The sequence below is a fragment of the Lepisosteus platostomus genome, chromosome 8, assembly GCF_059453375.1.
Source record: "Lepisosteus platostomus isolate fLepPlt1 chromosome 8, fLepPlt1.hap1, whole genome shotgun sequence".
Classification (NCBI taxonomy): Eukaryota; Metazoa; Chordata; class Actinopteri; order Semionotiformes; family Lepisosteidae; genus Lepisosteus; species Lepisosteus platostomus.
In genome coordinates, this window is record NC_142618.1 from 17347254 (window position 1) to 17359310 (window position 12057).

General features: G+C 41.6%; 1 protein-coding gene across 3 annotated transcripts; it reads left to right on the forward strand.

The window, feature by feature from the left end:
- Positions 1-664: 664 nt before the first annotated feature.
- LOC148656811 (E3 ubiquitin-protein ligase RNF138-like) lies at positions 665-9208 on the forward strand. Of its 3 annotated transcripts, none has more exons than XM_088642665.1 (8): positions 665-822; positions 2256-2422; positions 5134-5287; positions 5940-6067; positions 6948-6995; positions 7318-7423; positions 7512-7619; positions 8058-9208. In XM_088642665.1, the coding sequence occupies exons 1-8, from the start codon at positions 712-714 to the stop codon at positions 8136-8138; spliced, it is 903 nt and encodes a 300-aa protein (XP_088498791.1). In that variant the 5' UTR covers positions 665-711; the 3' UTR covers positions 8139-9208. The 3 variants fall into 3 exon arrangements, with proteins under 3 accessions (XP_088498791.1, XP_088498793.1, XP_088498794.1); XM_088642668.1 differs by lacking the exon at positions 665-822 and adding an exon at positions 1564-1895; XM_088642667.1 differs by lacking the exon at positions 6948-6995.
- Positions 9209-12057: the final 2849 nt, after the last annotated feature.

Here is a 12057-nt window from a genome sequence, read left to right on the forward strand (position 1 = left end):
ACAATTTAATGATATCAGGAGTAACCATCATTGGTCAAAGGTTTTTATAATAAATTCTCCTTGTTTCAGTCTGGCCTCGAGATCACCCCTCAGTCAGACAGTTCTATACAGCACTGTTAAACAGGCATGACATAGGTTGTTTCATTACGCTGAATAACAATTTGTCATTATCATGGGTGATCAACACAGCGTGTGCTGATAAAGGCTCGCAGGGCATCGCTGGAAACAACACACACTCCACCTCTGTGAAGCATACTTTTCCCCGGGATGCTGAGGCTGTGTTGTGGGAGTCAGTCCTTTTTTCTTCTTGCAGATCCTGGACAAGCATATGTCTGGTGTACGAGCCCTAGACGCCACACACGTTTCCAGCTCGTTGTACAAGACATTTTGGGCATGACGTCACATTCCCACCTCTCAAGAAAGCCCTGGCAGTGTGAATCTGAATCTGTCTCCGAAGAACATCTTTTGGATTTGTGATGTTTTATAAAACATCCAGCTAAAAAAGCTGTCCCAGAGTTTTGTAGTCATTCCCTGCTTTCAAATCTGACTCCCTATTTGAAAACAACACTGATAAATAAATATTTAATTAGTATGTATCTTCCCTTTAATGAGATCTGCACTAAGCAGGAAACAAGCACAGGCTTTATAAATATAAGATTGGATGGAAACATATGAGATTCAGCTTCCTGTTCTGTAATACCGAAAGTGAAAATGTTGCTTGTTGGCTCGTGTTTTATGGTACAACAGCATCAGCACATTTTAAATGCTTTGTGGACTGCAGCACAAGCGAATCCTGCCTCGACCAGCTCTTCTTACAACTTGGTAATGTGCATTTTTACTAAGGCTCCTCACTTCAAAGCGATAAAATGAAAATGGGCATTGTTACTGTGTCTGAGTTTCTGACTATTTTCATAACATCTACTGTTTGTGTTTAGCTGACGTTAAGAATGTTCTCTTCTTATTATGTTGTTTCTTTTTCTGACTGTGCAGTAAAGTTCAAGTAAATAAAGTACAGTATGCATGTGTTGTAGGTTTTAAAAGAACATGTTTATTTCTACCATTCATTTCATATGCAAAACATTTATTTTAATGTTCTCTGAAAAGCTCAATATTTCCCCATGGTGCATTTAATGAGTGATACTAGCTATACATGCTTATCAAGTTTATATATGACCATGTACAGTATGTATCTGTACAGCAGGTGAAAGATGATATTGTACAGCTTTAAACACAAGCATTGACACTACCTGTATATGTCAATGACTTGACAGAAGGATATCTATTAAGAATAATTAAAGTTGTTTGTCAAGCTCTTAGCCACTTGTGAACAACTAATTCAGCCTGACCAGTACTAAAGCTATTCTGATGAGATAAGGTATTCTGAAGGTATTTTTTGTCATCTCTATATATAAAAATTAGATGCAAGACACAAGGCTACAGTACACAGCTACAATTTATAGATAGCTGTTAAATATTCTGTTAACTGAATTTTCAAATACGTCTTTTGTGGCTTCCTGGAATGTAGGGGATTTATGTGTTTTAAAAACATTCCTTCAGCATCACTGGAGATAGATAGCAGTTTAACGGGCGTTTTGGCATACCGTGCTCTCACACGCAAAGTAAATTTGGACCTGCTGAATATTCAGTTTTAAGTAGGTGCCCAACAGCTACCTTAAACATTTGTTGTTTTCTTGCTTGAGGGGTATCGTGGGCATCATACGAAAAATAAACTTTCACTTTTTGTTTGCCTTTTTCCTTTAAATGTGTGTGACGCAGGAAATGTGCAAGCATGACAAAGCTGGAAAGTCCCGTAAATATTTATTTCTCACTAAAGGCAACGGATTTGGTTCACTTCCACTTTATTTTCTATTTCACAGCATCCTGTTTAATACCCGGTGAGCACTCACACAGATACGAATTCAATGCAATTTGACATTTTAAAGCAATTTTAAAACAATTTCAAAGCTATACTTATGCAAATTATGCTGTATTGAATTTTTGCATGGAATGTTTACCTAAGAATACTACAGAAAACAATTATTATGGTAATATATAAGGATGAATTAGCACTTAAATTATGCACACATTTATAAGGCTGAGTATTTGTGCCTCAGATGTCTGTGGAGTACTTTTAAAATATTATGAGACTTTGCGTTTGTATAAATTGAAAATTAAGCAGTTTACACCTGTACTTGTCTTTAAAGCTTAAATGCTATTAAGCTAATTAACCTTCTGTGAATGAAACATAAAAATAGATCGCAGAGCTTCCTTCCCACCTCACGATGGGATCCGCTGAAGAAGAAGGAGCCAGGCCGCCCGCAGAAGAACCATTCAGCGATCTGGATCTCTCGGGGGATTTTGACTGTCCAATATGCCAAGAAGTCTTCAAAACACCCATCAGGACCAAAACCTGCAAACACGTGTGAGTAAAATGGACTGATCTTTTCACTGAGCCCCTGAATTTAACATTTGATGGACGTCCTATTTTGCTTTTCTGCATTGTGCAAGAGCTGACCCCAGCTAATGATAATCGTTACTGTATGTGGAAGGTGAGCTTGTAGATTTGAACACTGCAGTATCTGCACCCCTTCACGAAACAGCTGGGAGGGGAGAGTGTGGGGGGCGTGGCTTTCAGCGATGTTTCCTCACGGCTTCGGGGTCCTGCGTTCAGTCCTGGGTGCTCCGGTTCCTTTTCACCTCCAAATGACACGTTGACTCAGCTGGGCAGACCCCTTGTGTCCTGCACAGCCTGTGTTTGCTCTCCGTCCTGCGTTGCTGCCCACTGCTGTGACCCTCTCCCGGATGAGCAGCTCACTGACCCTGCACACAACACCTCAAGGGTGAAACTGGACGTAGCAGTGCAGATTTAAAAACCAGGCCAGGGAGATCCTATGGGATGAGCCAGTGGGCTGGTGCAGGAGATGAGGGTTGAATTGCCTGTTAGCCCTCTCCGTTCTGCCACTTCTAGAGTCGGTTCCTTATCCCTTAGTCCTTGCTCCTCAGTGGAGGGATGAGCCACAAGCAGAACAAAGGACTGCCCAGTCCTGAGCTCCTTTCAGTGCATCCTGTCGGCTTCCTCCTACATCTCTCAAACTGCTCCTGCCGTTCCCTTGCTAGACAACAGGGTCCTCACTCCACCAGAGCCTCCACATAATGGCTTTGTACCCACACCACCGGGGTGTACACACATTTAATAATAATAAAAGCATCACTTTATTAACCCTTTATAATTTCTTGCATTAGGAATTTGTCTTTTCACATACCCCAGCTTACTCTCCATGAGACACACAGACAGGGAGAGAAGCTTGGGGTCAGAGTGCAGGTTAAACATTGTACAGCGCCCCTGGAGCAGTTGGGGTTAAGGCCCTTGCTCAGGGGCCCAATAGAGTAGGATTCCTCTGCCGGCTGCGGGATTTGAGCCAGCAACCCTCCAGCCACAGGCACGGATCCTTAGCCACAGAGCCACCTCTCCGCCCCGTTTGTCCTGGTGCTTCCCACTTCGTTCATGTATGGGTTGTATTTTGCATGCAGAGCCCTTTCCCACATTTGTGTGCTTGTTTTCATTTTCATTTCATTTTTTCATTTCCTTTATACTGTCTTGAATTCCATCTGTCCATTTCTTAAGCATCTGTCTGTTCCGTTACGAACCATTTCATCCAATTCGGGGTCGCAGGGCACGCACACACACACACACACACACACACACACACACACACACACACACACACCCACCCTTAACTGAGATCTTCTCTTTAATTGCCTTTTGTATTTACACTTAATATACAACTTCATAAACACGGTAAGCTGCCCTAGTTAAATAATAATATCCAGCAGGAAAAGTATTTTCAAGTATGCATTTATTTCTCAGTCAATGCCATGTTAGTTTACAGTATCAAATTCTGTGTATCAATGTGTGTGACCCTGCATCAATGTGTGTGTCCCTGTATCACTGTCTGTGACCCTGAATCAATGTGTATCACTGTCTGTGACCCTGCATCAATGTGTATCAATGTGTGTGACTCTGTATCAATGTGTATCACTGTGTGTGACCCTGCATCAATGTGTATCAATGTGTGTGTCTCTGACTCAATGTGTATCAATGTCTGTGTCCCTATATAATGTGTATCGATGTGTGTGACTCTATATCAATGGGTATCAATGTCTGTGTCCCTGTATAATGTGTATTGATGTGTGTCCCTGTATAATGCGTATAATGTGTATTGATGTGTGTGTCCATGTCTAATGTGTATCAATGTCTGTGTCCCTGTATAATGTGTATTGATGTGTATGTCCCTGTCAAATGTGTATCGATGTGTGTGTCCCTGTATAATGTGTGTCAATGTGTGTGTCCCTGTCTAATGTGTATCAATGTCTGTGTCCCTGTATAATGTGTATCGATGTGTATGTCCCTGTCTAATGTGTATCGATGTGTGTGTCCCTGTATAATGTGTTGATGTGTATGTCCCTGTATAATGTGTGTCGATGTGTGTGTCCCTGTATAATGTGTATCGATGTGTGTGTCCCTGTATAATGTGTGTCGATGTGTGTGTCCCTGTATAATGTGTGTCGATGTGTGTGTCCCTGTATAATGTGTGTCGATGTGTGTGTCCCTGTATAATGTGTGTCGATGTGTATGTCCCTGTATAATGTGTGTCGATGTGTGTGTCCCTGTATAATGTGTATCAATGTCTGTGACCCTGTATAATGTGTATCGATGTGTGTGTCCCTGTATAATGTGTATCAATGTCTGTGTCCCTGTATAATGTGTATCAATGTCTGTGTCCCTGTATAATGTTTGTCGATGTGTGTGTCCCTGTATAATGTGTGTCGATGTGTATGTCCCTGTATAATGTGTGTCGATGTGTGTGTCCCTGTATAATGTGTGTCGATGTGTGTGTCCCTGTATAATGTGTGTCGATGTGTGTGTCCCTGTATAATGTGTGTCGATGTGTGTGTCCCTGTATAATGTGTGTCGATGTGTATGTCCCTGTATAATGTGTGTCGATGTGTATGTCCCTGTATAATGTGTGTCGATGTGTGTGTCCCTGTCTGAAGGGCCTGAGCACAGCCGTGCTGTGACTCCTCTGCCTCCCGACCATGAGTGTGTCATGTGTGTGGGATCTCTCCCTGCAGGTTCTGTAAGCACTGCTTCGTGGCGGCGGTGAGGGCTTGCGGGCCGCACTGCCCCATGTGCCGAGGGCCCGTGTCAGAAGACGAGAAGAGAGCCACCGACGTGGCCCGCCGGATGAGGATGAGGAGGGGGCGATGCAGAGCCTGCGGAAGTTGTGTAAATACTGTGTTTATTTACTTCCTGTTGCTGAAAGGGTGCTCACTGAAATTGACTGCAGGTCAGCAGTATGCGTTCCCCCCCAGGAATAAAACTGTAGTTTGAGACATCGCAAAGGAGAGAATAATTTTCGCAATTTTGTATTAAAAATAGAAAACAAAAAATAAAAACACTCTAACTGACCCGTTTGCAAAAGCAAACTGAAACTTTTAGATGGGTATAAAATTACCGGTACTTTTCTGTTCCCAAACAGCTGTTCCACAATGGATTGACCATCATAGTATACTACAGTTTATTACTGCAGATCTGCAGTTTATTACTGCAGATCTTTTCAAAAGATATGCCTATATTAAAAAAAAAAACAACGATGGAAAGTACATTGTGCAAAAATGTTTTAAATGAAAGTGAAACTCAGATGGCAAGTGAGGAACGGACTTTTAGATTTTGAGTGTTTTTAAAAGCGAAAGTGATTCTTCAGGTGCTGGCCTGGTAAATTGGGGACTCTCTGTCCTTGTGCCTGTAAGTTCCCCTGCCCCAGGTTCTTGAGCAATTCTGAAAGCAGAAAACCTCTCTCTCCTGATTGCTTTCAGAAATGCGTGTGCGATCATGTTGACGGCCGATTGTGCGATAAAGCTGCAGTGTTCTTCCACAGAGTGTTTTCAGTCAAATGAGGAGGCATTACAAGTACTGCAGGAAGTACAGAGAAGAGTATGGGGACCCTGTTGTGCCCCGAGCCCAGGGAACAGTGTCTGGCGGAGCACAGAGCACAGCCACCATCAGGTAACTGGCACCAAGCAGCCCCCTTCCACTCATTGCTCAACAGGCTAAGAAATGCAGCGGAAATCTGCTAGTTCGCCTTTTGTGGCAAAGCAGTGCAAGAAGATTTCCTAATATCGTAAGCCCATATCGAACAGTTTTGTGCTACTCTGGAAATACAGTACCGCAGACAGGAATTGTGAATCTCTGTGCTTGGCTCAGAGATGCGATGCACCTTCCAAAATCTTTCTTGACTCTAAAAAAGAATTAACATGTACATCAGCTGAAAGATTTAGCTTAGTTTTAGCTGTGAAGTTACATCTATTCTGTATTTGGCTGTTCATATGTCCATGTTGACACATCAGGACTATTCTATTTCAACTACTATTACTGTCCAGTCCACAGACCACTTGTTGGTCAGTCATTAAGGACTACAGAGAGCCCAAATCTAAGACAATGTCGGAAAAGTGAACATTTCTTTAAAAAAATCACTTCTGTCTTCTTGTTTTATACTGTATATGTTTTCTAAATGTATCTTTGCCGGAGCTTGCGGGCATGGGAATTTTTCAGCGTGTGGAAACAGTGACCCCTGCTGTTCAGAAAGGTCTATGGCAGGTGTTCCTGTGTTGACACGCAGTGTGCAAGATCGCTTAGAGGGAATTTCCGCTTTCACAGAAGACTAACTGCCCTGGCTCGTCATTTTAGTCATGAAAGTAAAATAGTCTTTACAAAAATAAAAAAGTCTGACATCTGTTAGTGACTTTTACACAGCAAAGCAATAAAATGAGCCATATTGTATACAAACTCATTATAGTCATTATAGTATTTTGTTGACTTTTAAATATTTTGAGAAACGTTTTGTATGAAAATAGTTTTGCTGAATACGACTTTTATTGACATCTAGGAACCTGACTGCGGTGCACGACCATCGACCCGTTCTTGGGCCTGAAAGGTGGGAACGTTGAAGATAAATCAATAACGAGGCACAGATTCCTCAATAAGATGCTAGCTAGATTTTTGATTCTGCTACAAGAACTGCTAGACCATAACCTTTAAATGTTATTCTTTATTCAGACCGTTTCTAAAAATAACGCCAGGCTCTCATATCTTTCATAATGATGGGTGCATACAGGTGTTCGTATATATTTTACGACCTTAATCTTGAAAGTTATGTACTTGTAGTTTTCATATGAAATCCCCCAAAATGCATTTATTTGGAAGAGTGAAGGGACCACAGTGCTAACCTGGCAATCTTGTGTATTCTCGTGTCCTAGCATGAGCATGACGTACTCCTGCCCTTACTGTCAGCAGCCGGGCTTGTCTGACATGAGCCTGGTGCAGCACTGCAGAGGCAATCACGTGGGAAACCCCGCTCCGGTGGTGAGTAGCGGAGCGGTGACGTCATCGCCCCCGGCGCCTGCTCCTTGCGGTTTCACACAGAGATGATTGGCTCGCCTTGTTCTTGCAGGTCTGTCCTATCTGCGCAGCCACCTCCTGGGGAAATCCAAGTTACTACAGCACGAATTTCATTGGCCACTTAAATCAGAGGCACAGGTTCAGCTATGACAATTACACGGTGAGGCCTCATTTTACAAAAATTAAAATCGACGTTTTAAAGCTTAACCGGGGAAGTCAAAGTACCGTATACGAAATAAACGTAGTTCAGAAACTTCTGTCTGTATGCAGCCTTTCTGAATGACAAATATCCTCTTCCATTAGCTAAGGAAAATAATTACCACAAGTCATTTTTGTACAGCATACGGATAATTTGCACTGCTTTGACGAATAAACAAGAGAAAGTGACTTCTTTCCTAAAAAAAAGGCAAGATTCTATATTGCCTATTGATTGCTAGTAGAGGGAAAACAGAACTGTTAAAAAATGCTAGACCTTTACTTGTTCTCTGAGTTCCTGGCTGAAAAGTATAATTTCCCTTCTTTTATATCGATCCAGAAATCACATGCAAACCACATCACTCTTTCTGTACTGCTAATGCTCATATTATCCTTTTTTCAGAACACACGTGTGGATGAAGATGCCCTGTTTCATCTGGCCATGGAACAGTCTGTACGTCATAGTCAGAACAATCAGCTATAGTTTGGAAGCCTTTGCTGCCCCCAGCATTCTGCGTGAAGCTTGAACTCTGCCTCTTGCACCTCTTGATATAAAATGACTGCATTGCACACAGTGCTTGATTTCTGAAAATCTAGCTTTAACAAGAGAAGTGCAAGTGTTTAACGAACCCATACAAACCCCATGAGTTTACATATAATATCTGTGGATCGGGCGGGATGCCCACAAATATCACTTTTTAATTAAAAGATTTCTGTATTTCTATTTATATATAGGAACAAGTAATAGGTTTATTCCATGCTGAAAAGATAAGAAAGAAAACACAATGTTTCGGCTGTGGAGCCTTCTCACGCCTGAAGAAGGCTCCACAGCCGAAATGTTGTGTTCTCTTTCTTCTCTTTTCAGCATGGAATAAACCTATTACTTGTTCCATTGCAGCCTACCCATGCTGACGCAGCTACCCACCTGAACTATTTATATATAGTTTATTTATATATAATGATGAATACTTTTGAAAACTCTAGTTCTGATGAACTAGAAGTGCGTTACTTCCGCTAGGGAATAAACACAGTTTTAAAATGCTTCCAAGAAATCCATCGTGGGATAAAAACCTATAAAAATCTGTTGTGATGAAAGTGATGTACATATCTACCACGGGGATTATTTCAGCATAGGCAAAGTGCCAGAGGACATTTTACATGAAGATTCTTTCAGTCGTGTACTAGTAAAAACTGAATGTGATTTTACAATTAAAAATTATTATTTTGAAACTGGAGGGCATCCTTATCAGTAGGAAACAGTATCTTATATAAGCTCATGGATTTATAACACTTCTAGATTACTAGGCTATTATTCAGAAAAGTACCATGACATTTAAGTACACCTGCAAATAATCACTTTACTTTTCCTGGTTTGAAGCAGGTGGGAAAAGTATTATCCAGCATTAGCTCTTCTGTCTGCGTGCAAGTGCTTATGTTCAGCATTATATAGCTGATCACTCAGGAATTGCGCACATAGACTTTTTAGTGCCGTATTTTTGAAAGACATCATGTGTGAATTAAAAAGGGACAAAATAAAGTTAAACAAATCCAGTATGCAAGTTTCTTTATTTCGTGTTTGTTGTGAAAAAAATAGTATTTTAAATTATATCTTAAAATATTGTATCTGTACAGTAATACATTCATGACAGTACTATGTGATTAGTTTTATAACTTTTGAACACAATTATGACTAACAGTAGCGTAAGGCAGAATATTTACAGACATTCAGTTGTTGCTGTATATTTATTCTTTGAATCAGTGAATAATAACGGCCTGATATATGGGTTCTTAACGTATCATATGACATGCCATATTCTACAAGCACCTTTATAATAAAGACACTTTACTGTTTATAGGCTCACCAGTTGAAGCACTAATTTTATTAATATTGTATTGTATTGAAATCAAAATGTGCCTAAAGCCTTCGGTAAACCACTACTAGAATACAGCAAGCGTGGCTCTCTCATACGTACACTTAAGCAGTAATGCTGCAACGCAGTTTTTCCAGCTCCATAACACCTGTCAAGTGCCAGGTAGGTGAAATTACTTTCAAGCACGGTTCCCGAAGACCTTGTCTGTTCTGTTCCAATCTGACTAGTAAATCAAACAATTAACCTACACTGGACACATACAGCTTTGCCTGGACGCGTTGTACTGTACTGTAATTGTACAGTATTTATCATTCAGAAATGGGAGAGAGGATATTGCCTTATATTGATTTATGAGATCCCTTTTGCATTGTGCTTGGTATTAAGATACACCATAATTTTAGACTGACCCTTTGTTGTTGGTATCATTTATTAATAAGATTCACATTTGTAAAACACAAATTATAACAGACAGATAGCCCAAAGACATAATGAAAAATGATTTCCAGTGGCTTGCAAAAGTGGACAACCCCTTGGAAAGCTTCCTCATTTTATTGCTGTCAGAGTTTGCAATCATTATACTTTATATTTAGAATATCTTGCAAATACCTTTCATTATTTTTGCAGAGTGTAAATGCAACATTAGAAATAATAATTGTGTGCCCTCTAAACACCATCTCAGTGTCACTGTTAAATCAGTCTTTTCTGGGGGTGAAAGTAGCAACTCCTAAGTGAAGAGATAAGATCACTTTATTAACCATATACAATTTCTTGCATTAGGAATTTGTCTTTTCACATACCCCAACTTGCTCTTCATGAGACACACAGACAGGGAGAGAGAAGCTGGGGGTCAGAGAGCAGGGTCAGCCATTTATACGGCGCCCCTGGAGCAGCTGGGGTTAAGGGCCTCGCTCGGGGGCCCAACGCAGTAGGATTCCTCTGTCGGCCGTGGGATACAAACCGGCAACCTTCCAGCCACAGGCACAGATCCTTAGCTACAGAGCCGCCGCCCCAGTAAGAAGGACATCCAGCTCAGGTTCCACCGAGATTGAATTACACCATGGAACCGATAGCGAGTATCTTGGCTTGTTCACATGTTTTCATCTAAAACTAATCATATTTTATGTGGCTGTTTGTCACATAAACCACTTCAAACAGAGTGAGTTTTTTAAACATCTCTATATACATGCTGTTACTCTCAACATTTTCTTTGTAATATTTTCTTCTGTTTCACACTGTCCTCTATTACATCTTGATACAAGTGCAGCCTCGCAGGAGGGGATTTAGTAATATGAAGCAGTAGCGTGACTCAGATATTTCTGAGGGTTATTTGGGAGCTGTTTGTTGAATTACTGTAAATAGAGACAGAGATTGAACGTATCTGTACGTGGTGATAAAAATATCAGGAAGCTGGCAAGAAAACGGAAATTACAAACGTTCTGTGTGGTGTAGCGGCGAGGCTTATTAATAAGGCAGAATTAAGTGTTTCTGAGCTTCCCAAATTAGGCCTAATTTCTCTGTTCATCTCTGTGGTGCAGCCACAGAGAAAGAATTCATGCAAGCTGATTTAAGATGTTTTCTTGTGATAAGAAACCAGCTCCCAAAGGGGGATGCACTAAGCTAAGCCTGGCTATCATGATCAATGGTCATCCATTGGCGCCTATCTGTCTAGGGAGTGCGAGTTGGACATCTGGATTGCATTCCTAAGTGTCAGGAGTAAGTGACTCATATCTCACCTTGATCAACCAATCAGGGACTGGTAGGGCCGAGTAACCCACGTGGGACTCTGATGCCCATGGAACTTTCAGCCAATCAATGAGCTGAAGTTCCTCCAGGTAAAAACAGGCAACACAGAGATTCAACAAGATTCAGAAGGGATTCTGGAGAGGATTCTGTGGACTGTTCTAAAGGGAATTCAAAGGAGAATTCCAGGGCAGGACGGCCCAGGAGCAGAAGGCTCCCAAGGGCAGGACATCCTCGCAGCGCGCCTCCTGACCATCCTGAGACTCAGCCCGGACAACCACAGAACGGCCAGTGTGTCCGAGTGCCAGAACTTTCCTTTGTTCTAAGAGTCTAGAGTGGAGGTTGCCAGAGAGTAACCAGCAGCAGGCCTCGTGAACAGGTCAGAACTGTGGACAGCTGAATCGCTATTCAGAACTAGCTCTTCATCAGGAACGAACCAGTCCTCTTCCTGACTTGCTGGGACCCACAGTCATCTTTTCTCCTGTGCACAAACTTAACTAGCAGGCCAGTGAGCGTCAGCAGCACACCGTCGCAAGCCGCACAGCACAGCCTGGCACCGAGCCAGAGAGCGCGGATTGGACAGCAACAGCCTGCAACTGTTTCTTTGTGCCCGCAGGAGATCTGAATCCCCAGAGATTGGATGAGTATTCAACTTCAATGCATTACAGCTCGAGAATTCAATTGTTATCCCAACCAGTTGATATCAATTTAATTCCTAAGGGTTATGTACTTGTTTCGAGTATCTAATGTAGAAGTTATAACCAAGTTCATTTATGAAACGGTCTAAATGAA